Source organism: Prionailurus viverrinus, chromosome A1, assembly GCF_022837055.1.
Source record: "Prionailurus viverrinus isolate Anna chromosome A1, UM_Priviv_1.0, whole genome shotgun sequence".
Lineage (NCBI taxonomy): Eukaryota > Metazoa > Chordata > Mammalia > Carnivora > Felidae > Prionailurus > Prionailurus viverrinus.
Window position 1 is genome coordinate 205,714,345 of NC_062561.1, and position 26,493 is coordinate 205,740,837.

Sequence of the window (26,493 nt, forward strand, 5' to 3'; positions counted from 1 at the left end):
TGTGTCACATTCTTTTTATAAAAATGGGGTCATTTATAGTTATTATACTGAAACTAGCTTTTCTCCCATAACAATAAAACAATAAATTGTGGATATTCATATATCTTAGTGCATACACACACACACACACACACACACACACACACACCCCCTCATCCTTTATTCCATTTGGATGTACTGTTACTTATTTGTTGGTAGACATTTAGATGGTCTCTAATTTTTTGCTATAGTGAACAGCTGTGCATATGTCTTTATGACTTGTGGGAGCCTTTTGGAAGAACAGAATTCTATAAGTTCAATTATAGTGGGCTAAGAGGGTTGTATCCTAAGCATTTAATTCTAAATGTGCCTCCACTACTATAGCCTCTTGAGGACACGGACATACTGTTATATTTATTCTTGTATCCCCCACTTACTGGCATTGTGCCTAGAACATTTTACCTGCACAATAAATATTGTTGAGTAATTAATGAATAGGTGAATAAATGAATAATAATGGAAAGTTTTGATGCTCAAAAAGTGAGTCACATAAACATTCTTAACTTCATATTCAGCTCCTCTACTCCATAGTTGTGAGGGACCTGATGTTTCCATGTGGACAAAGCATGGATATTGAGATTTTCCCCTATCCTAAGGATAGGTGCCTCTATTGTTTAGAGCTGACACTATGAAGAGGTCAAAACATTTCTTTTAGCACCTAATTCAGGAGCTAATTTCTGTTATCATGAGGCTGCCACCTGCACCCACTGTTGGCTGTAATTTCTAAAAAATATTTTTAAAATTCACTGCCCACTTGGTGGACTGGGAAGCATAGGAGAATACTGTGTGCATGTGGCATGTAGGAGTTTGCAGATACACGTTTTAACTTTTTTTTTTTAATGGTTATTTATTTTTGGGACAGAGAGAGACAGAGTGCAAGTGGGGGAGGGGCAGAGAGAGAGGGAGACACAGAATCTGAAACAGGCTCCAGGCTCTGAGCTGTCAGCACAGAGCCCGACGCGGGGCTCGAACGCACGAACCGTGAGATCATGACCTGAGCCGAAGTCAGACGCTTAACCGACTGAGCCACCCAGGCGCCCCCAGATACACGTTTTAGTAGGGGATCGGATTCCCTTTCATATTTGTGTTGCCCTCCTTACATCTGGGTAACGTAAGCTCCTCCTCCCTTGACCTCCTTCTCCAGTCACTCTGCACCTTAATGCATTTTGCTTATCACTGCAAGATGGATTTTCCTAAAACTCTTCTCCTTTCCCAAATCTTTAATGATCCCATTTCATAAAAGATAAACCTCCTTAGACTGACATTCAGGGCCTCACTGGTGTGACCTCAGTCTATCTTTTGAACCATATCCCCAATAGCTTACCTTCCTAGCTACTCATTTCAAAGTGTGGTCTATTTTTCTCCATTCCCTAAATACATCTTGGTCTTTCCTATCTCGGAATTCTTGACCATGCGCTTTATTTAGTCTTGACAAGTCTTCATTTTCTCCACCTATCCCAATTCTTAAAGATTCATCCAAGTCCTTCCCTGGTAGGAAACTTCAAACCTGTTCCAGGGACCCGTGTGGTCTCTCTCTTCTAAACTGTGTGGGACACTCTGTCAACCTCACTTCTTTCAACTCGAATCAGGTCCGTCTTCAACCCTGCTAGCATCGTTGTCTGGAGCTATTTTTCATCTCTTCACTTGTTTTGTGTCTTTGTGTGAACTTAATGTTTTATCTTCCCCAAATACAGTGTAAGTTCTAAAAGGGAGAGACATGTCCTGTCCCAGGTCTGCATTCACAGAGCCCTCAGTGAGTGTGTGCGCCTTGCTTGAGTGGATTAGCATTCTGTTTCTCTGGAATCTACAAAGAGAGCCAGGACCAGGTCGCTGCCTATTTGTTGTTTGTTGTCTTTACTTTTTGTTTTTAAATTCCAGCAGAGTTAACATGCAGTGTTGTATTAGTTTCAGGTGTATAATATCGTGATCCAGCCATGCCATACATCACCCAGTTTCTCATCACAACAAGTGCACTCCTTAATCCCCATCACTTATTTCATCGTCTCCCCACTCCCTTCCCTCTGGTAACCATCAGTTTGTTCTCGATAGTCAAGAGTCTGTTTCTTGGCTTGTCTCTCTCTCTCTCTGTCTCTCTGTCTCTCTTTCTCTCTCTCTCTCTTTACCTTTGCTCATTTGTTTTGTTTCTTAAATTCCACATATGAGTGAAATCATATGGTATTTGTCTTTCTCTGACTGACTTATTTCACTTCGCATTATACTCTGTAGCTCTACCCATGTCATTGCAAATGGCAATATTTCATTCCTTTTTATGGCCAAATAATATCCCATTGTATATACATATACTGCGTCTTCTTTATCCACTCATCTATTGATGGACACCTGGGCTGCTTCCATAATTTGGCTATTGTAAATAAGGCTGCTAGAAACATAGAGGTGCATGTATCCCTTTGAATTAGTGCTTTTGTATTTTTCGGGTGAATACCCAGTAGCGTGATTGATTACTGGATCATAAGATATTTCTATTTTTAACTTTTTGAGGAACCTCCATATTGTTTTCCATAGTGGCTGCACCAGTTTGTCTTCCAACCAACAGTGCATGAGGGCTCCTTTTTCTCCACATCCTTGCCAACACTTGTTGTTTCTTGTGTTGTTGATATTAGCCATTCTGATTGGTGTGAGGTGATATCTCATTGTATTTTTGATGTGCATGTCCCTGATGAGTGATGTTGAGCCTCTTCTCATGTGTCTGTTGGCCATCTGGATATCTTCTTTGGAGAAATGTCTGTTTCTATCTTCTGCCCATTTTTAAATTGGATTATTTGTTTTTTGGCGTCCAGGCCGTTGTTCTATGAATTGTAAGATGTAACATTTTCTTTCTTTTCTTCTTTTAGCCATACTTCCCATTGCCTCCAGCTGTTGCACTGAGGTTTCACGTCATATTTCCAGAAGGCTTCTGGAGAGAGTGAATATATGTCGCATTCAGAGAGCTGATGGGGATTGTGACTTGGCTGCTGTCATGTGAGTACCCGGCCTCAGGGAGGTCTAAAACTGTCCAGTGATCATTTCTCAGCCAGTGAGCAGTAGGTTGGGAAGGCTTTGCCTGAGTGCAACATACAAGCGATCGTTCAAACGAGGGGGGGGAAGAGTAAATACTCCACCTTTCCGGCACCAGGCTCCCTGGAGTGAGCACACAGTCTCTGAGTACCTGCATGTTCAGAGCCCCACGCTGGCCTCCGCTGCCCCTACTGCAGTGCTGTGATTCAGGATAAATATCTTCAGGCACTGGACAATGTGCGTGACTTTTCTAAACAAAACTAGGCACACTCTGGGTAAAAGAACAAAACAAAAAGAAAAACAGAAGGTGACTCTGTTTTATTTTGTGACTTTAACTGTAGCTTTTTCCAGGCAAGTATACAGGTTGCTGTCTTTTTTACTCTCTGAATTCATCAGGGGTATATACAAGGTTCAAAGAGGTAGGTAGCACCTCACACCTGTCAGAATAGCTAAAATTAACAACACAGGAAACAACAAGTGTTGGCGAGGATGTAGAGAAAGGGGAACCCTCTTGCACTGCTGGTGGGAATGCAAACTGGTGCAGCCACTCTGGAAAACAGTGTGGAGGTTCCTCGGAAAGTTAAAAAAAAAGTTAAAAAAAAAAGTTAAAAAAATAGTAGTCCATCGACTAATGAATAAAGATGTGGCGTATATACAATGGGATATATTTGGCTATCAAAAGGAATGAAATCTTGCCATTTGCAACAATGTGGATGGAGCTAGAATGTAGTATGCTAAGTGAAGTAAGTCAGTCAGAGAAAGACAAATACCATATGATTTCACACATAGGTGGAATTTTAGAAACAAAACAGGTGAATATAGGGGAAGGAAAAAAAAAGAGAGGGAAGCAAACCATAAGAGAGTCCTAACTGTAGAGAACAAACTGAGGGTTTGTGGAGGGAGTTGGGTAGGGGATGGGCTAAATGGGTGATGGGTATTAAGGAGGGCACCTGTTGTGATGAGCACTTACATATAACACTGGGTGAGAAATCACTAAATTCTACTCCTGAAACCAGTACTACACTATATGCTGACTAACTAGAATTTAAACAAAACTTGAAAAAATGGGGGCGCCTGGGTGGCTCAGTCAAAGCATCCGGCTTCGGCTCAGGTCACGAACTCATGGTTTGTGGGTTTGAGCCCCGCGTTGGGCTCTGTGCTGAGAGTTCAGAACCTAGAGCCTGCTTCAGATTCTATCTCCCTTTCTCTCTGTTCCTCCACCACTCAACTCTGTCTCTGTCTCTCTCTCTCCAAAATAAATAAAGATTAAAAATGTTTTTTTAAGCTTGAAAAAACAAACAGAAGTATAGAGATGTCTGTACCTGTCACATGCAATCAAGCATGAATGCTCATCTTTGCTCTTGATTCTGGGCTGTTGGCTCATGGTGAACCCTTTCACCCTTACCTCTGGCTCAGTTATTAAAAATTTTAGATTTCTGTGTTCTTCATGTCTCCATAGAAACTTTAAAACCAAATCTGGATTCTGACAACAATGCTGTGAGGAAGGCGTACATTATCTCCATGTCACACAGGATAGAGCTGTGGCTGAGGAGATTACATGGTTAACCTGGGTGACGTACAGCTAGAGAATGGCAGAGATGGGTTGTGAATCAGGTCTTTCCATTAGGAACACCACATGCCTCAAAGATCTCTCAAAAGTGATGATGCAACCAACCATAAAATGCTCTCTCCAAATTTCATGGATTCTGTTTAAGTTCTAGTTTAAATTCCACTTATGGCTGCAGGGGGTGCTAATGAGCCATTTGGTATCCCTTCTTTTAGCTCCAAATAAGGCCATTGCTTATGCCTGAGTTCCTGAGTCACTGAGAAGCTTCTTTATTTATTCAATGAATTCAACAAATAGTTATTGATTAACATTTATGTACCAAGCACCATTCTATCCTCACCTTGCGCTGGGGATGCACCAGTGACACAAAACAGACTATGCCCTCCTGCCGTCCCCAGAGATTCTATTCAGCTGGGTCCTACAGACCATTCTCTGGGATTTAAGATACATTTTTATTTCCCTTTCAGAGGAATCCATCCACTACCCAACTTTGAAAAACACTGCTCCAAGACAGGATTCTTAGTCAAAGGAAGAGGGGTGCCTGGGTGGCTCAGTGGGTTAAGCGTCCCACTCTTGATTTTGGCTAGGTCATGATCTCACGGTTTGTGGGAAAGAGTCCTGTGTCAGGCTCTGTACTGTCAGCACAGATTCTAGGATTGCCTCTCTCTCTGCCCCTCTCCCACCCTCAAAAAAAAAAAAAAAAATTAGAAAGCACTTGATTTTAATTAAAGGGAAACTATGAAGCCAATATCTTGGATCTAAAAATGCTTACTGTTGGGATGCCTGGGTGGCTCATCGGTTAAGCATCAGACTTCAGCTCAGGTCATGATCTCACGGTTTGTGGGTTCAAGGGCCAGGTCGGGCTCTGTGCTGACAGCTCAGAGCCTGGAGCCTGCTTCAGATTCTGTCTCTCCCTCTCTCTCTCTGCTCCTTCCCCGCTTGTGCTCTCTCTGTCTCTCAAAAATAAACCATAAAAAAAAAAAAACTTTATTAAAGTACAGGTTTGTAAATTGGTCTCTCTGTGCTATAAGACAACTGAAAAATAGATTAGTTATGACCTCATCTCACATAAGATGAATTTGACTAGGTGGTGTTTTTAAATCATAAATTACAGATCTTCTTTGTTGTTTTTTTCTGACATTCAACATAAATAGATAAAAGTTCTCTTGTTTTCAAATTGTTTTACAAAGAGCATGTCTTTACTTATCTAAAATGTAGTCCCTTAACTTTGAATATATAGGTTCGAGAATAGTATTTTAGATGCAGAAAACATGGCAAGTGTTGGCAATACAACTCACAAAAAGCATTTATTATTATTTTTTTTTTCAACGTTTTTTTATTTATTTTTGGGACAGAGAGAGACAGAGCATGAACGGGGGAGGGGCAGAGAGAGAGGGAGACACAGAATCGGAAACAGGCTCCAGGCTCTGAGCCATCAGCCCAGAGCCCGACGCGGGGCTCGAACTCATGGACCGTGAGATCGTGACCTGGCTGAAGTCGGACGCTTAACCGACTGCGCCACCCAGGCGCCCCAAAAAAGCATTTATTATTAACCACAGCTAACTAATATAAATTAGCTTATGGTGAACTCACTAGATTTCTTTCCTTTTCCTTTTCTGCCTAGAATAGGTCCTTTATTTCATACCCTATAAGTGATCATTGTAATTTTTGTTCTCTGAGAGAGGAGTTTGTTTAAATCCTTCTACAGTGACTTCATTAAAGAGCTTCGGGCAGTTTCTAAACATAAACACAGTGCAAAGTTGTTTATCTTGGGCAGAGGGCTGAGGTTTTGAAGCTCACAGATACTATCTGTTGGGAGGAAAACTTGGGGTTATTAAAGTTGTCTGGGAGGCTTGAGTATTTTTTCAGAAGTGATTGTTGAGGGGCTATTCTGCTTGGGGGAAAGGGGAAAGAAAAAAGGTTTAGGGAACAATTACAGGTTTAATCTCTATGGCGGGGCCAACCCCATCGGCCCATTGGCCGGTCCCTAGCTACTCTCTTGGGCAAAAGAACCAGGGGATCAGCTTTATGGTTTCTTAGAGCCCAAACTCTCCCCCAGAGAGTACACAATGGTGGGGGGGGGGGGGGGGGAGGGGCAGTGCCCATCAGAATACCGTGGAGTTGGGGATGGCTGAGGGAGTGTGGAATAGACCATCTCCTTGTCTAGCATGATTGCCTCGTCTCTTTTTATCCTGAGATGGAATACACAGAGGACAGAGTGCAGTGTAAGCAGTCTTCAAACTTTGGGATTTGAAAACATTGTAGAATCTCGAATTTGGGAGCTGTGTTCCGGTAGCTGATCTTTTCCCATTGTATTACATTGAGAGTTTGAGGCCCAACTGGGCAGGCCTTTGAAAAGGGTCCTGGGGTGCCTGGGTGGCTTAGTCAGTTAAGCGGCCAACTCTTGATTTCGACTCAGGTCATGATCTCACGGTTTGTGAGTTCAAGCCCCGCATCAGGCTCTGTGCTCAGAGTGGAGCCTGCTTTGGATCCTCTGCCTCCCTCTCTCTGCTCCTCCCCCACTCGCTCTCTTGCTTGCTCTCTCTCAAAAATAAATGTTAGCAAAAATTTAAAGAGAAAGAAAGGAAGGAAACCGTCTTGCATGGTAGCTGCTGCTGCCTGTTTTCCTGGGGATCTCCACTTCCCTGGTCCCCTGTCTGTGTTGCCCCCATCTGGTGCCCCCTTCAGCCCCAGTGCCTGTGCCCCTCATGGGAGTGCCTCATTCCTCATGGAGTAAGGGAATTGAGTGCTAGTTCCCTCCTGCATAACCTGCGGGCTTATCTGGTTGTCCATGGAGCCTTTCTCCACTGGATGTCTGCTCAGGTCCTTGCTGACACCACACAGAAGGGAGAGAGTTTTAGTCCTTTGGGAAAGATAGGGGAGCTTCGACTCTTTCTTGTTCCTCCACTGAATGCTACAGCCAGGTTCTCTTCTATCACAGCCAAAGGGAAAACAGCTGGCCACAGGGAGAGGGCGCTTTCCTTTGGAAGACCTCTCAATGTAATACACTTAGAGAATGTATTGTCTTCCTATCGGGAAGCCTCACTTCTTTCAAATTAATATTCCCACATGCTGGCTTGATTATACTTCAGCTCATTCAGACATTGTCCCAACTCTCCTTCATTTTGAGTCCCCACATTAGTGGATGATTCCTCTTGGGTCACCTGGGGAAATGGCAGCCTACCTTCAAACCCCTGTTTCTTCTCCCGATAACACGACAGGAGTTCACTTGATCCAGGCATGTTGTGTATGTAGAGCCGGCAGGAACTGTGACATTTAACAAGAACTAAATGGCACCTGATGGCAAGTTAAAAGTCACAAAATGTTTTGTCACAAATTCTTCCAGTTATTAGAAACTGTGAATGCTGCTTTAGGGTTCTCCCACCCCAAGGTCAAGATGAAAACGAAAACATCTCAGGTGGGGTGTAGATCTATAGTATATTAAAATGTTAACAGGTGCCTGGATGATTTCTTGGAGCTCCTAACACCGCTGCTCATCTCCTTTCTGAAACTCTTCTCCTTTGGCCTCCATTGCCCTAAACTTTTCTGATCCCCCTCTTTTACTCAATGCTCTTTCTTAGTTGTTCTTACCTCCCCTTGCTCTTTTTCATCCCTAAACATAGGTATGTCCCAAGTTCTTCTCTTCAAAAAGTTTTCTCTTTGTGTCTTTAGTTATCGTACCTGCTGTCATGGCTTTAACTATATTCTCTATAAGACAACTACCCCATAACCATCTCTTTATATCTGATTACTCTCCTAAATGCAGACTTTTTTTTTTTTTTTTTTTTTTTTTTTTTTGCCTATCAGACACCTTACAAGCACCTTATGCTAGTACATTTCAAAGGGCAACTTTTCATCTCCTGCCCAGAAGCTTCAACTTCTGTCCCCAACATCAATCCAGGCTTCCGGAAATGGAATTTCAAACTCACCTTCAAACCCTTCCTCTTCCTCATCCTCCAGTGTTTGATGAGTTGATAAGTCATTTTTATTTGATTTTCCCATTTTCTCATGTTTGGTGTTCTTGTTCTATTTCTACCGCCACCACCCAGTTCAGGCCATATTTGTCTTCTGCAGTAGCCCTTTCTTTCTTTCTTTTTTAATGTTTTAAAAATGTTTATTTATTTTTGAGAGACAGAGACAGAGTGCAAGTGGAGGAGGGGCAGAGAGAGAGGGAGGCACAGGATCTGAAGCAGACTCCAGGCTTTGAACTGTTGGCACAGACCCCGATGTGGGGCTCGAACCCACAAACTTCGAGATATGACCTGAGCTGAAGTTGGACGCTTAACCGCTTAACTGACAGCCACGCAGGCGCCCCTGCAGTAGCCTTTTAAATAGTTTCTCTCTATTCTTTTCCTACTTCGACCTTTACCACATACTGTTATGAGACAAATCCTGTCAGTCCTGTCACTTCCTTTCTTGAAAATCTTCTCTCTTTTCACTGCCTACCAAATAAAGTTTAAATTCTCTAACATGCCCTTTAAAAGCCTCCATCAACCTGCTGTGATGTATCTTTCCAGGCTTCTTTCTCATCACCTGCCATGCTTTATCCAGGCCATGTGCTATTCCCTAAACACACTCCCTCCTTCCTGCATCTGCACATTTTAAAAATTATTATTAAAATGTTAACAAATGCCTAGAATATTTTAGTTGATTGTTTTGTTGGAAACAAAACCAGACTGTTCTTATTTGGAACAATTTTCACTTCATCTCTATAATTAATTACCGAATTCCTACTGAACAAGGCCTTTTCAAGACAGTTCCAGACTATTCCTCCTTCGAGGAGCATAACACCACAGGACGAGGAGAAGCTTTGAAACAAAAAGTCAAATGAAAGACAGCGTAAGTTAAGTGCCAGAAGAGAGGTAATGCTGAGAGACTCAAAGGGAAAAAAGGGCATTTAGCTGAGAGAATCTAGAAAAACTTTACCGAGATGTTTGAGATGGGCAGTGAGGTATGAATTGGTTTTGGTGGGTGAAGCTCGGGGTCAGGAAAGACAATCATTTTTACTACTTTCCCTCGTTCCTTCTTTCCTCCCCTTCCTCCTCCTCCTCCTCCTCCTCTCCTCTCCTCTCCTCTCCTCTCCTCTCCTCTCCTCTCCTCTCCTCTCCTCTCCTCTCCTCCCCACCTCCCCTTCCACCCCCTCTCCCCCCCTCAGATTCCTTCTTCTCTTTTTAATACTGATGTTTGAGGAACTGCAGGCAGAGGTATAGTAAAGATTCATCCTGGTGGTACTCAGTCTCTAAAAATACACTGTGTCTAAAAGTGGGAACTGCCTAGAAGTCACTAAATTTTTACTTACTTGCACTTTCTATCCGTGATTTTGTTTTTCTTCCCTTCTCGGCAGCCTTCACATCAGGCGCAGGAGGGTCTGCGTCAGCCCGCACAGTCACATTATTAAGCAGTGGATGAAAGAACAAGAGGCCAAGAAAAAAGCTAAAGGCAACCTTTGCCACAAGAAGAAACAGGACGGCAAGAGGAACAGCAAAGGGGCACATCAGGGGAAACCCGAAACCCATGGCTATAAAACTCCTTATTAAAGCGTTTACAAATGAATCCACGCAGACAGTTCCTGAAGTGAACTTGGCCATCGGTTGCTTATAAATGTATCACATCAAATATTCCTTATTGAGAGACAGCAGGGCAAAACAAAATATGTTTTTTAAAGGAACAATTATACAGGATACAAATGTAACCAATATTATACTCATCTGAAAATGAAATGAAAAGATACTTCTCTTTATACAATGTTTGAAGAGCAGCATACAGATAGAATTTCTCCAACTTTTGTATTAGGAAGGTTTGCAAACATACAGAGAAGTTGAAAGATTAGCACAATGAACACTCATACACCTTTCACCTAGATTAATAACTGCTAATATTTTGCCACGTTTATTTACTCTCTTCTCTCTTTGCTTGTGTGTATAAAACATTTTATATATAAATATGTCATTTTTTTGCTAAACCATTTGAAAACAAGTTGCAAACATCATGATACTTCACTTCTAATTTTTTTTTATGTTACAACTTAACATCCCTCAATAATAAAGACATTTTGTATGTATGTAATCATGTTATCAGGTTTATGTCTAAAATATTAACATTTGATGTATTCCACCTTTAAATCTCCCCAACTATTTCCAGAGCATAATTTTTTTTAATTTATTTTTTTAATGTTTATTTATTTTTGAGACAGAGAGAGACAGAGCATGAACGGGGGAGGGTCAGAGAGAGAGGGAGACACAGAATTTGAAGCAGGCTCCAGGCTCTGAGCTGTCAGCACAGAGCCCGATGCGGGGCTCGAACTCATAGACCGTGAGATCGTGACCTGAGCTGAAGCCAGAAGCTCAACTGACCGAGCCATCCAGGCACCCCTCCAGAGCATAAATTTTTAAAAAAAAATTTGGTCGGTGGGGGGTACCTGGGTGGCTCAGTGGGTTGAGCATTCGACTTCAGCTCAGGCCATGATCTTGCCTTCTGCTAGTTCAAGTCCTGTCTTGGGCTCTGTGCTGACAGCTTGGACCCTGGAGCGTGCTTCTGATTCTGTGTCTCCAAAATTTTTTTACTGTTTATTCATTTTTGAGAGACAGAGCGTGAGCAAAGAGAGGGAGACACAGAATTGGAAGCAGGCTTCTGTCTCTGAGCTGTCAGCACAGAGCCCAAAGCTGGGCCTCAACTCATGAACCGCGTGATCATGACCTGAGCTGAAGTCAGACACTTAACTGACTGAGCCATCCAGGCGCCCTTCAGAGCATAAATTCTGTATAGGTTTTTTAATCAATCAAGATTCACATATTGTAACTAATGTTGACATTTTTTTAGTATCTTTTATTAGAAGAAAGTCCCTTTGCTTTTTTTCTTTTCTTTCTTCCCATGGCACAGACTTTTTAAAAGAGAGTCTGTGCCATGGGAAGAAAGAAATCTGTTCCACATTCTGGGTTAGCCTGTTTCCTCACGACCACATTCAGGTTTAACATTTTCGATAAGAAAGAATGCTTTCTATGTGAGTTTGTATATTTCTTATTGCATTACTTAGAGTTTGTGAACATTGGCGTTCATTTTCTACATAGAAACGTTTTAACTGAATATCACTTTAATATCACATCTAGTTTAACTACTGTTGTTTGGATTGATAAATTCTGATCCTGCTTTGCTCAGGAAGCCATCTGCTTCCCACACTGAGTTCTTGGATCACTAGGGAGGGATCCAGAGTTGGAACCTATGTGGAATGATTTTACACTCTCCTCCACCAGGAGCCCTGTATCTTTTAACTCCTGGCCCATCTTCCCCACGCCTTGTGGGTGGGTCCCACTGTATCGCTCATCTTTTGGCCTCCTTGTCCACAGAGGCTTCCAGATGCAGAGTAAGACCTACTTTTCATAAATAGCCATCAGATGGCAGGAACACAGTGTCCATTTTACCAGGTGTCCGGTGTCCTGTGCCTCCTTGCTGGTCAGTTCCAAGCAGCGGTGTTGCCAGGCTGACTCGGAGGTCATAATGGGTCACAAGGAAGTGCTGAGCCTGATGTAGGTTAAAATATCAAGTGGCTGTTGTCTGATTCCCCTCATGGACACTAATTTAGCATGTGATTTCTTTATTCTCACCAACAATCCTTTGAACTTTGTATTGATATTTCTACTTTGTGGATGGAGAAATCTGGAGCTCACGGAGATAAAATGATTTGCCCAAGATCATGCAGGAAGTGGCAAAGACAAGCCTTGTGCCCGGTCCTCCAGACCCTCCTCGGTTCTATCACCCCCAGCAGTGGACCCTAGGAGATGTGGACAAGGAGGTGGGACAGAGGGAGAGGAATTTAGATAAAGATCTATGTATCTGGTGCCTCACGAAGGGCAGGGCTCTGAGATGCCAGCTGACAATTTTACCTGGAAGCCTGGTATTAAAACATGCTGCTCCTGGCATTGCTGGTGCAGATACCGACGACAGCTCCCTTGGTAGGTTCAAACAGGCCCCAACCTGATTTTACTGGGTTTCACACTCCTGGGCAGAGTGGAGGAGATGGCACACTGTAGCCTCTGTTGCAAAATCTCCCTCAGCAACTTGTTCTTTTCAACTTAAAGATGGATTTTGTAAAAACAAACAAAAAAACAGCATTCTTCCACTCAAATCCATCATGCTTTAAAATATCTTTTTCAACATTTATTTATTTTTGAGAGATCTAGAGTGAGCCGGGGAGGGGCAGAGAGAGAGGGAGACACAGAACCCGAACCAGGCTCCAGGCTCTGAGCTGTCAGCACAGAGCCCGATGCAGGGTTGGAACTCAACGAAGCGCCAGACCATGACCTGAGTGGAAGGAAGTTGGGCGCTTAATCCACTGAGCCACCCAGGGCGCCCCCCATCAGGCTTTTTAATATGCTAATATGATCCTGAGGAAAATGGTTCCTAAATGTCTTAGCCTGTTCAGGCTGCTATAATTCCAGAGACAAGGTGGCTTATACACAACAAACATATATTTCTCGGCCTCTCTAGAGGCTGGCAAGTCCTGGATTCGGTATCTGGCGAAAGCCCTCTTCTGGTTGCAGATGGCTGACTTCTCCCTGTGTCCTTACAAGGTGGGAAAGACCGGGGTGGGGGGTGGGTGGGTGGGTGGGGGTCTCTGAACTTCTTTTATCAGGCACAAAGCCCATTCATGACAGTTCCAGCCTCATGATCTCAGCACCTCCCAAAGGCCCACTTTCCACTCCCATCCTCTTCTGGGGGTTAGATTTCAACACATGGACTCTAGGGGGACACAAATATTCAAACCACAGCACTAAATATTCCTTTTTAGCTGTGTAGTACTATCATCCAGGGTCCTCAAATTACAGGTTTTAAAAGCTGAAGAAAGCCACATTAAAGAAAAAAATGATAAAGTAATATGAGGCTAACTTAAAAATAAATCACAAGTTTTTAAATTAGTCCTAATAATCAACATTGATGAAAAGTCAGGATAAAATACAAACATTGGTTAAATGGTAAAATTTCCAGTTATAAAATATAAAAGTTTTGGAGATGAAAATTACAGCATAGGGAATATAGTCAATAAATTTTTTTTTTTTGAAAAAAACAATCGGTCTCTAAGTCTCTCTGCTAACAATTTGGATTATTTTAAATTTTATCTCTCTTACCAGTGCAGATCCAGAGTTCTACACAGTTTGGGGGCAGTTATAATGACAGTAGGTTATAGGCTATATTTAAAAAAAAATTTTTTTTTTTTTACATGTATTTATTTTTGAGAAACAGAGTGAGACAAAGCTTGAGCAGGGGAGGGGCAGAGAGAGGAGACAAGAGTGTGAGGCAGGCTCCAGGCTCTGAGCAAGGGGTCAGTACAGATAGGCTATATTTTTAAAATGCAATTTTGTTGCAATGCAGGTAAGCGAAACTTTGTATGAGGACCGCTTGCCTGGAGAGCAGCCTCTTAAAGAAATTATGTTTTGGGGCGCCTGGGTGGCGCAGTCGGTTAGGCGTCCGACTTCAGCCAGGTCACCATCTCGCGGTCCGGGAGTTTGAGCCCCGCGTCGGGCTCTGGGCTGATGGCTCAGAGCCTGGAGCCTGTTTCCGATTCTGTGTCTCCCTCTCTCTCTGCCCCTCCCCCGTTCATGCTCTATCTCTCTCTGTCCCAAAAATAAATAAACGTTGAAAAAAAAAAAATTAAAAAAAAAAAAAAAGAAATTCTGTTTTATAGGCTATCACACTTTACTAAAACATTATTATATAACCATTGCTGTTATCTTTCCTATATGAATAGATCACCCAGGTTAACCCCTAAGTTTTTTTTCTAAGGTTACCTTTTTATAAAGCACTGCAAGTGTGTAGTAAAAAAAAATCTAAAGTTCAGCAGAATTTATAATTAAAAACATTCTCTGTCTCCTCCCTATTTCCAGATTTACTTCTTTTTTTTTTTTAAGTTTATTTATTTTTGAGGGGGGGGGAACAAGCAGGAGAGGGGCAGAGAGAGAGAGAGAGAGAGAGGAGGACAGAGGATCCAAAGTAGGCTCCCCACTAACAACTTTGACACTGACAGCAAAAAGCCCAGTGTGGGGCCTGAACCCATGAACCTCAAGATCATGACCCGAGCCTAAGTCGGAGGCTCAACCAACTGAGTCACCCAGGTGCCCCCAGACCTACTTCTTTGATGCAACCGCTTTTAACCTTTTTAAAAGTTTTAGTTCTGGTGTTACAGGGGAGGAAAAGATTTCCTCGATCTTTTTAAGGTCCCCAGATGGGTCTGAAAAATAAGCTGACAAAGGCATTAACAGAAGAACATACACATTTATTTAATAAAAGTTTTCATCTTCTATCTGAGGGTTTTGTGACCTGTTACAAGGAGAAAAATGGGGAGAAGAGCAGAGTGATCTCACTTATGCCATTTTCTCAAACTCCTTCAGCCTGAAACACTCTACATGTTAACATGCCATATTTTGGGGTAACCCATCGGTGGTTACCTCCATAATTTCAAGTGAATGCTGAAAGTATGATTTGGTTGTTTATCAGTTTTCGGCAATATCTATTGTCTCTTTACTACTCTCAATTTCCCTTCCTTTCTCCCTCCCTATCTTGAGTTTTATTACTATTACTTTTCTTTATCTTTGTAACTTTTTATTTTATTTTTTAAAATTTTTTTAGCGTTTATTTATTTTTGGGACAGAAAGAGACAGAGCATGAACGGGGGAGGGGCAGAGAGAGAGGGAGACACAGAATCGGAAGCAGGCTCCAGGCTCTGAGCCATCAGCCCAGAGCCCGACGCGGGGCTCGAATTCACGGACCGAGAGATTGTGACCTGAGCTGAAGTTGGACGCTCAACCGACTGAGCCACCCAGGCGCCCCAATAACTTTTTATTTTTTAATTTAATTTAATTTAACTTAATTTAATTTAATTTAATTTAATTTAATTTAATTGTTTTTACTTTGAAAGAGACAGAGACAGCATGAGCAGGGGAGGGGCAGAGAGAGAGGATGAGAGAGAACTCGAGCAGGCTCTGCACTTTCAGCACAGAGCATGATTCGGGCCCAAGCTCATAAACTGAGATCATGACCTGAGCCGAGATGGAGAGTTAGACGATTAACCAGCTGAGCCACCCAGGCGCCCCATCTTTGTAACTTAAAAAAAAAAAAGTTTATCTATTTATTTTGAGGGAGAGAGAGAGCAGGGGAGGGGCAGAGAGAGAGGGAGAGAGAATCCTAAGCAGGCTCTGCACTGTCAGCACAGAGGCCAATGTGGGGCTCCAACTCATGAATCTGTGAGATCACCACCTGAGCTGAAATCAAGAGTTGGTCGCTCAACTGAGTCACCCAGGCGCCTCTATCTTTGTAATTTTGAATAATATATCCACTTTCCCATCCATTAGCCTATGGATTCTAGAATTTAAGTCTCCTCTGTATGTAAGATATAGACAGGATTCCAGACCCCTTTCCTTTTTATCCTCTATCTGTGTCACATCAGCTACACTTTTATATTTATGTGACTGAGAGTGATAATGATAATTCTGTAGAATAGGACTAAGGCTAAGGAGAAGAAGCAAGAGGAGGAGGAGGAGGAGGGGAAGAAGAAGAGGGGAAGAAGGAGGAGGAGGAGGGGGAGGAGGAGGAGAGGGGCACTTGGGTGGCTCAGTCGGTTGAGTGTCTAACTTCGACTCAGGTCATGATCTCGCAGTTCATGAGTTCGAGCCCCACGTCGGGCTCTATGCTGACTGCTCAGAGCCTGGAGCCTGCTAAGGATTCTGTGTCTCTCTCTCTCTGCCCCTCCCCTGCTTGCACTCTCTCTCCCTCTCTCAAAAATAAATAAACATTAAAAGAAAATTTTAAAGCTCAAAAAAAAAAAAAAGAATAAGAATAAGAATTTTCTTTCATGCTCTCTTCAAGGTGGGCTTTCTCAAACCGGGCTGGATAATTATTTTGGGGACTCTCCTATGCACTGTAGATTGATTATCAGTATATCTCTGGCCTCTACTCCGTAGATCAGATCCAAGAATGACTCCAGATATTACCAAATGTTCCCTAGGGGAGGGGAGCAAAATCACTCCCTACCCTCAGTTGAGAATCACTGGTCTAGTAGAATCTATGGTATATCCCAAAATTGAAAACCAGAATAGCTGGAAAAATTCTAAAGTACCCCCTGCCCCCAGAAACTAATTTTCCATACATGCCTTCTCCCAAACACTAACGTAGGCGTTGCAGTGAAGGTATTTTTGCAGATGTAATTAAGGTCACAAATCAGTTGACCTTAAGACAGGGAGATTATCAGCATGGGCGTGACTTAATCACAGGAGCTCTCTAAGTCTGAATCTGGAGGTCAGAGACAAGGTTGTCAGACTCAAAACATAAGGACTCAACATGCTACTGCTGACTTTGGAGATGGAGGGGGCCAAGTGAAGAGGTTCAGGGCAGCTCCCCACACCTCCCCCACCAGAGTGACACTTTGACATGTGGATTATTTTGACCTAAAGGCACTTGAGACCCTGCGGCCTCCAGAGAAAATTTTGCCCCTCCCTTACCTACAGAGAAGAATCTAAATTGGGAGTCTTTCCCAGAATAAGTGTCATTGACAGAGATAAATTTTATCTGAGAGACCCTCCTGTATAGTAGGGGAATATCTGATTCCCAAACATTTGCTCTTCTTATCACCCTGTGAAATACATTCCCGTCTTCTGAAATCCCAGACCCCTCCCCACTTCTCCTTAGTTCAGAACGACATATGTACCTCCTTTTGCTTGATTGTCTTTGGAATTTCCATGTCTATGTGGATTTCCCTTATGTACACTTACTAAATTTGATTTTCTCCCGCTAATCTCTTTCATGTCAGTTTGAGTCTCAGTCCAGCTAGAAGGATCTTTGAGGGGACAGGAATTCTTCCTCCCTGAAACAAGTCAGCTGAGAGCAGCCTTTAGCTGGCAGTTAGCCAGGAAACAAGGACCTCAGTCCTACCACCACAAGGAACTGAATTTAGCCAGGATCAGGAATGAACTTGGAGGCAGATTCTTTCATGGAGCCTCCAGAGGGAATGTAGCCCAGCCAATGTCTTGATTTCAACTTTGTGAGACCCTAAGCAGAGAACTGTCATGCCATGTCTGGACTTCAGACTTACAGACTGTGAGCTAATAAATGGGTGTCATTTAAAGGGGCTAAGTGTGTGGTACATTATTATGCAGCAATGGAAAATTAACACAGTCAAAAAATGGCACTTGAACCATCCTGACTATATAAGTTTTGTTTCCTGCTGAGCCAAGAAGTGTGTTCGTTTAATACCCTTCTCTAACAATGAACCATATGTGATTCACTATTCAGGCAACTGGAATCTGATGGAGTCTTTCTGGGTTATTCATGTGGCGTAGACATTTTGCTTCTTTCTCAGGCATGGCCAGGCATGCAGATTTTGTATATCTGCTTCTTGTTTTTGTCAGTCACTCATTTGAGGTATCAAGGCTCCCCCTACTAATTACAGAGAAATCTGCATTTGTGCACTAGAAGCTGTTCAAAATTCTAAGATTTTCAAGTAATAGTGTTCTTATCTCTTTTGCTGGAGAGAGCTGTGCTCTTCAATAATGCAAACCGTCTGCAATATGTCTGTCTCCAAATACATAAAATCTGGCAATGGCCTTCTAACAGATAGCCCCTAGCTTTCCCTTTCTGAGATAAAAAGCTGCCTCTATGTTCTGGTCACCCTGAGGTGGTGGATGAGTTTTATATTTGCCCCTTTTGAGGGGGGAAGACTACTGAAGCTTTCAGTCTAATCTAAGTTGAAAAGGATCTTCCATTTTGTAAATATGGACTCTATGTAGCACCATTAAACATCCACTAACTATTCCAGTCCAAATTGGGTTTGCTAGAAGACAATCTAGAATACTTCCACTCATCACGAGGAAGCTTGACTAGCAAGTGTGGGAAGGTGGGCAAGGATGACCTAAGCCTTATTGTCTTATAAGACCTGGATTTTTATATGATCACGGAACAAATAGAACTATGGCATGTGCTTCACAATTTATATAACCAATTTGATGCTCTTTTGGCAATTGTAGCACTTCTTTTTTTTTTTTTTAATTTTTTTTTCAACATTTTTATTTATTTTTGGGACAGAGAGAGACAGAGCATGAACGGGGTTGGGGCAGAGAGAGAGGGAGACACAGAATCGGAAACAGGCTCCAGGCTCCGAGCCATCAGCCCAGAGCCTGACGCGGGGCTCGAACTCACGGACCGCGAGATCGTGACCTGGCTGGAGTCGGACGCTTAACCGACTGCGCCACCCAGGCGCCCCATGGCAATTGTAGCACTTCTTAAAAATGTTTTCTTTTAAGTAATCTCTACACCCAACGTGGGGCTTGAACTTACAACCCTGAGATCAAGAGTTGCATGTTCTACTGACTGAGCCAGCCAGGTGCCCCATTATAGCACATTAAAAAAAACAAAACAAAACAGTTATAAAATCAGGTTTTCCCTCTGGTAAATTTAAGAGAACTCCAAGTTCATCCCATCCTACCCCAAATGCTGTGATTATACTCTTTCTCAAAAATCACTGAAAAATAATTTGCTTACATGGCATATTGTAGCTTTTCCATCTTGTTGCCTGTTCTATCTCTGCATAAACCACTGAAAGAGTAAATATCTCCTTCCTTCGTCCAGGGTTTGGCACTTAGTATACACTTAGTAAATATTTACTGATAAAACTTATGTAGGCAAGAGACCTCTCATTTGGCCAGTGACAATGAAACCACAGAACAGTCATGCCCTCCTAATAACAACCACCCACTACTGAAGGGTGAGAAAGGTACTAAGGGTTAAATTCTGCCAAGACCTGGGCTGGGAGAGTATATTTAATAAACCAGTGGGACTGGGCTCCAGTGTTCTCAAGCTTTTCTTAATCTCAGAATTTTTATGTTCTTTATCTCTTCCCTACAGCTCTGATACAAGCCTGTCCATAAAATGGACTTTATCTCCATTTTTGTTCATCTTTCTCCAAGGGCATAATAATCTGTATCAGTGAGTTAAAGAAACTCCTTTGCAGAGGAGGTAAAGCAAGAGAGGTGGTTTCTGTTGGGTTGATTTTGCTAAACCTAGATCACAGTGCAGGCAAATTGTACCATCTGCAAGAAAATCTAGGTTTGGGAAGAAAATGGGATCATGGAGGCCTAGGGAATTATAAAGAGTGAAGAAAACAGATGATTCCCTGTTTGATTCTCCACTTTTAGAGTTGCCCTTGGACCTACCAGCATGAATTAAATTAAAAAGACGAAAATACCAAGTGTTGACAAGGATGTGGAGCAACTGGAACCCCTCTGTTTACCGAAGGGAGTGTAAAGTAATAAAATCACTTTGGAAAACTGTCTAGAAGTATCTACTAAGGCTACATACCTATGCTATGGCCGCCAAATCCTACTCTTAAGTAATATCCAGTTAAATGAACATACTCACCAAGACACACGTACAAGTTCACGGCAGCCCCAAAATGGGAAACTACCTAGTGCCCATCAACAGCAGGATGGATAGATTTAGAATGTTACATTCATAAAATGAAATGCTATCTGACAACGAGGAAGAGCAATTTATAATTCATGCAACAATATGGATGTACTGACGAGGGAACAAGATTCAGTGCAAAGGAATCAGTATCACAAACGCCAGTAAGGAGCAATCTGTCAGGCTTAGCTTTTTGCTTAAGTTCAATTCACTTTATTGTCAGCTCTGGTTAGTGATTTGAAGATTTGTATGGGAGACATCAAAAATGTCCATTTCTAGACTTCATAGGTTAGCAGATAGGCAAATAAAGTTTCATAAATCAAACATGCAATGGCATACATATATAAAATATTTTGTATTTATGTATAACACCCTATGTGACACATACACACACACACACACACACACACATTTTGCTTTTGTGAAAAATTACTGTCCTTTCTTTCTCGCCTCCTAAGCCCACCCCCAAGGCATCACTTTGTTCTGTGTTGCTCTAATTAAACATGAATCACCTATGGGGCGCCTGGGCCTTTCAGTCAGTTAAGCAACTGACTCTTGGTTTTGGCTCAGATCACGATCTGATAGTTCTTGGAATTAAGCCCTGCGTTGGGCTCTGTGCTGACAGCATGGAGCTTGCTTGGCATTCTCTCTCCCTCTCTGCTGCTCACTCTTTCTCTCTCTCTCAAAATAAATAAATAAACTTTTGGAAAAAAAATCACCTATGATCTTAACTTGTATGTAGAATTTAAGAATCCCCGAACTCATAGATCCAGAGAATAGACTGGTGGTTGCCAGAGGCAGGGGGCAGGAGGGTGAGTGAAATGGGTGAAGGGGTTCAAAAGGTACGAAATTCCAGTTAGAAGGTAAGTAAGTCATGGTAATATAATGTACAGCATGGTGACTGTGGTGGATACTATATTGTACATTTGAAAGTTGCTAAGAAAGTAGATCTTAAAGGTTCTCATCACAGGAAACAAAATTGTAACTATGTGGTGGTTAATGAAATGTATTGTGGTAATCATTTTGCGGTATATGCATCTATCTAATTATTCTGTTGTACACCTAACACTAATACAATGCTATATGTCACTTATATCTCAGTAAAAAAAAGTCTCAATGTTTATTAGCAAATAAAGACTATAAATAAGAATTCTGTGGAGAATGCAGTGCTGTTATTGTTTCAATGATCTCAGCCTCTTTGTTTCTAGGCAGAAACGGGCAGTCACCTTGCAATGGTGATTCACTAGTCTCAGTTGTTCCGTGAAAGGTTTCTTGAGTGGCTTCCATTTGCCACAAAACTGAAAGGTCAGTGGCAAAGGCAAAGGTCACGGCAAGATCTCCCTCTCCCTCTTTCTGGCTTAGCAGCCGTTTCTTCCACAGATCTACGCAATGTTCTGGGAAAGAAGTATACGTCTGGGAAAGGGGATCAGCACTCTAACCGCACTGCCAAAATGGGAGTTCAGGGTAACCTGCCAAGACCCACTGGCAGGCAAGGCACCAACCGCTACTAAGAGAAACTAACCTGAAGGGCAGGATTCTTCTCAGCTGGTGACTTAGGCTTGATAAACACAGGCTCGGTGTCCGAGTATGGAAGTGGATTCTTTCTACCTCAGTGTGTGGTTGAGAGGCAAAGCCCTCAAGACCCTGCCTCTTAAGTGTTAGTGTCCGAGCCTGTGTGTGACCCCGGAGAGCCATGACTGCGGGAGCCAAAGCGTGGAGCATTTCCATACGCTGGTCTGTGCCTCCGGGCGGGCTGGTGATCCTCTGGGCTCCATAGTACTGGGAAAGACTCATGAGGACAGAAGCCATGTCTCCTGTGTTCCCAGCTGCATTCTTGGTGCTTAGCCCGGTGTCTGGCACACAGATGGTGCTCCGTGAATATCTGAGCACAAAGTTGAGCATGATGAAGGATACAGGATTCAGAGTACAGCAGCAGCAGCACATTTGTGGTAGCAAGCACAGCGGCTGTGCTGGGAGACTCCAATCTCTCTCTTTACCTGGTGTTTGCAAAGGAGGAGTGTTCTACTTTGCACTGGATTCTTACACTATTCAGGCGGAAGAGATAGGCCTTGAGAAGGAAATACTCTAAATGTGAATAAAGGTAAACTAATTTGCAATCAGTTGATTGGAAAAATAAAGAAATCTAACTGTGTTTACACCCCAAGCCAGTGGAGCAAGTCTTGCTGGTTGCATAAGGTATTGTTTCAAATATTTGAACCCTGTAGATCACAAGTGATGATTCCAAGACGGATTCCTGGAGGGGACGTGCCCGAACAAGGCTTATTTCAACTGGGTTTGTCCTTAACACACCCACATTAATTTTTTTTACGTTAGAAATAGCTCCAGATTCCTCAGTGGGCTCAAGTTACTTTTCAGGGGTAAAAGGAAAAACTCGGCATTTTTAGTTCCCCAAACCAAATCCCCAAATCAGGTCAACTTTCCCCTATTTCAGGATGAGAAATCAGAGGCAGTAAAGACGACAGCAAAAATACTATCTGGCACTAACTAATATACTCTCAATAACCATTATGTAAATAATTCCAATAAAATATTAACTTTAATAGCCTTGCTTGAGTTTTTAGGGAGTTGAAAACTGCTACGTAAAACCCACACATGCAACTTAAAAACTGTATGTGAATCTGTTTTTATAAACTAAACGGCCCTGAAGTACTCTGAAATACTTAGAAACTACGTCAGTATTGAATTTATTGTTGTAAGCTGAATTAAATTTTAAATGAAGTAAGAGAGTCTCTTAAAGAAACGTTTCCAAATATGTCATTTGGTAAAAATGAGTATCATTTTTTTTTAAGAGCTAACGTCGATATTTGATTTTTCGTTTGTGCAGCATTGCGTGGTAGGAAAAAAGTACTGGATTGTTTTGATCAGACCTCACTTAACAGCCTTGTAGAGAATGTTGGACTGTTGATCTGCAAATGGCAATAAGAAAACCTAGCTCAAAAGATTGTTGTGCAGTTAGAGAAGGAGATACAACACCTAAAGAATAGCCTGTCTCTGAGAAGAACGGTGATGCGCTGTGAGAAAAATCTGACCGACTCTTGCTGGCTTAGAGCCTTGGCGGGGGGGGGGGGCGCCCACCCTGAAAAAAAGCAACATCTGACCATGAGGTCGGTGGAATTACACGGTATCTGAATTGAGCATCAAAATAACGTGTCCCTATCTTTTAGTCACACGTGCTATTTGTTCCCCAGCAGGAAAATAGCTTCTGTTTCGTTGATTTGCACTGGGCAGGGAAGAAGTTGGGGAATGTGGCACAGCCTACCCGCCCCCCTTGCCCTTTCTTTACCAAGAGACCTGGATGGGAAGAGCTGGAAAGAAAGAGAACACAATAAAGGGTAAAGTACAGCAGCAGCTCTTTGTGATAAGGGAGTTTGTAATGTTTTTGTTGTTTATTTTCCCTCTGCTTCCACTTGTCACCAAGCCTGCTTCCCCAAAGCCATAGCGGAAGATCGACAGCAGTAACTGTTTCGGGCTCTCCAGTGTTCTCCGAGCGCGTCAAATCACCGAAATTGAAGTGTAGGATGATCATCCGTGGTATACTCAATTATGGGCCCCCGTGCTTTGTCTTTCCCTACCTCCACAAGTCACTTTGCAGTTCCTGCCGCCAAAGCAGAGTGTATTTCCCCTCCTTTCAACTTTGCACTTGACCCCATGATTTGCTTTGGCAAGTTAGCAGATGTGAGGTAAATAGAAACTCCAAAAGTCCTTATGTGGCGAGGCCGAGCCTCCTGCACTGTCACTGGAGAAGAATCCTCCCCTCTGTGCAGCTGCTCCCTCAAGTATGGGTCCCAGAATGAAAACACACGGAGAAGAGATCTGAGCTGGCCAGACCCACAGCCTGAACGGAAGCTCTCTGCTGAACCTCGCCTAAATCAGTTGGCTAACCTGTGGACGTGTGAACAAATAAATGATTGCTGTTTTAAATCACTGAGTTTTCGGGGCGCCTGGGTGGCACAGTCGGTTAAGTGTCCGACTTCAGCCAGGTCATGATCTCGCGGTCCGTGAGTTCGAGCCCCGCGTCAGGCTCTGGGCTGATGGCTCAGAGCCTGGAGCCTGTTTCCGATTCTGTGTCTCCCTCTCTCTCTGCCCCAACCCCGTTCATGCTCTGTCTCTCTCTGTCCCAAAAATAAATAAACGTTAAAAAAAATAAAAAAAAAAATAAATAAATCACTGAGTTTTGGAGTGATTTGTTATACAGTGGTAGCTAACACACCACATTTCTGGTGGAAGAGAAGTACAGAGAAAGGAATACTTTTTCATATGGATTCACAGATTCATATGGATTCATGGATTCACAGGGGAAATGCTGCTCCATCAAAGGCTGGAGGAGAAGAAAATATGTAATTGGGCCAGGGTGACAAGGAGACTATAAGAAAAACAAGATAGGGGCACCTGGGTGGCTCAGGTGGTTAAGCGTCAACTTCAGCTCAGGTCATGATCTCACAGTTCATGAGTTCGAGCCCCATGTCGGGCTCTGTGCTGCCAGCTCAGAGCCTGGAGCCTGCTTCAGATTCTGTGTCTCCTTCTCTCTCTCTCTCTGCCCCTCCCCTGCTTGTGCTCTGTCTCTGTCTCTGAAAAATAGATAAATGCTAAAAAATTTTTTTTGATTAAAATTTTTTTTCTTAAATAAAAACAAGATAAATCTGGAGGATGAGAGAAAATAAAATAAGAGAAGGGTCACCCCTAAGATTGGGTTGTGCAAAGTGACTTCCTTTCAAAAAGTATAGTATGGGGAGGGAGAAAAGAGTAACTTACAAGTGGAGAAACCTGACAAACACTACCTCAGCCAGGTGACCAGTCAACGTTACCACTGGTAAGTCAGGCTGATCGTGTACAACCTGGGCATGATGTGATGACAATGGTGTCTTAGCCTCTGGTCTTCTTCCAAAAACCCACAACCCAGTCTAACCATGGCAAAAACACCAAACTCCAATTGAGGGACATTCTGTAAAACAGCTGACCAGCACTTCTCAAAACTGCCAAGGTCATCAAAAACAGAGAAAGTCTGAGAGGAGGAGAATTGGATGAAGATGGTCCAAAGATGCAAACTTCCAGTCATAGGATAAAGAAGTCCTGGGGCTGGAGTACACAACATGGTGACTCTAGTTAACACGGCTCTGTGGTTTGAAAGTTACAGAGAGAGGGGCACCGGGTGGCTCAGTAGGTTAAGCTCCAACTTCGGCTCTTGTCATGAGCTCGCGGTTCAAGAATTCGAGCCCCACGTCAGGCTCTCTGCTGTCAGCACAGAGCCTGCTTCGGATCCTCTGTCTCCCTCTCTCTCTGCCCCTCCCCTGTTTGTCTGCACACGCATGCTCTCTCTCTTTCTCTCAAACATAAAATAAAACATTAAAGGGGCACCTGGGTGGCTCATTTGGTTGAGCCGCTGACTCTGGATTTCAGCTCAGGTCATGATCTCACCATTCGTGGGATCGAGTCCTGCATTGGCGGATTGGAGCTGCTTAGGATTCTCTCTCTCCTTCTCTCTCTGCCCTTCCCCCTGCGGTCTCTGTCTCAAAATAAATAAATAGACATAAAAAAATTTTATAAAGTTGCTGAGAGAGTAATCTCATCAAAAGGAAAAAACATTTTCTTTCTTTCTTTCTTTCTTTCTTTCTTTCTTTCTTTCTTTCAGGATCTATATGATATAATGATATTAACTGACCTTATTGTGATCATTTCATAACACATGGAAATCATGCGAACATCATGTTGAATACCTTAAACTTATACAGTGCTGTATGTCAATTCTATCTCAATTAAACTGGAAAAAATATTTAAAGCAAAGCAAAATGATACAGGGAAATTCTGAGAAACTGCCATAGTTAAGGCAACATGATGATGTAATGTGGTATCGTGGACGGGATGCTGAAGAGAAAAAAGAGCATTAGGTAAAAGCTGAGGAAATCTAAATTAGTTCATGATAATGTATCAATATGGGTTTATTAATCATGACAAATGTACCATATGTAGGACATTAGCAATAGGGGAATCTGGATGTGGGGTATAGGAGAACTCTTTGCACAATATTTGCACTTTTCTGGAAATCTAAAACTCATCTAAATTAACAGGATTTTTTTTTAACAATTAGAACAGTAGATTTTCTTAACCAAATTCTCAGTTTCTGCCTCAAAGACCTTCTTTTTTTTGCTTTGATTTCACTCATTGACATCTCTTCCTTCTCTTTCCTCAAGGCTTGGAAATTCTAGCTCACTCACCTCTCTTTGAGAGTGTGTTCAATTTCTCCTCTTGCCCTTCATTTGCTCCCATGTTACCTGCTCTTATCCTAGTACATCTGGCCAGTTTTCCTGCTCCTTGATTTGTGAGTGTCGGTAGTGTGCTGCCCTGGGCAGGGCAAGACAGAGCAGGTCTGGGCGGCCAACCTACTATCATCTCAGCAACTCCAACTTTGT

At 42.6% G+C, this 26,493-nt stretch overlaps 1 protein-coding gene across 1 annotated transcript in view; it reads left to right on the forward strand.

The window, feature by feature from the left end:
• The window catches only part of CCL28 (C-C motif chemokine ligand 28), a 28,856-nt gene extending 18,169 nt beyond the window's left edge, over positions 1-10,687 (forward strand). The window contains exons 5-6 of the mRNA XM_047857577.1: positions 2,892-3,018; positions 9,966-10,687. Coding sequence (XP_047713533.1) covers positions 2,892-3,018; positions 9,966-10,158 — 320 coding nt within the window. The 3' untranslated portion in view covers positions 10,159-10,687. The remainder of the gene's footprint in view (positions 1-2,891; positions 3,019-9,965) is intronic.
• The last annotated feature ends 15,806 nt before the right edge of the window (positions 10,688-26,493 follow it).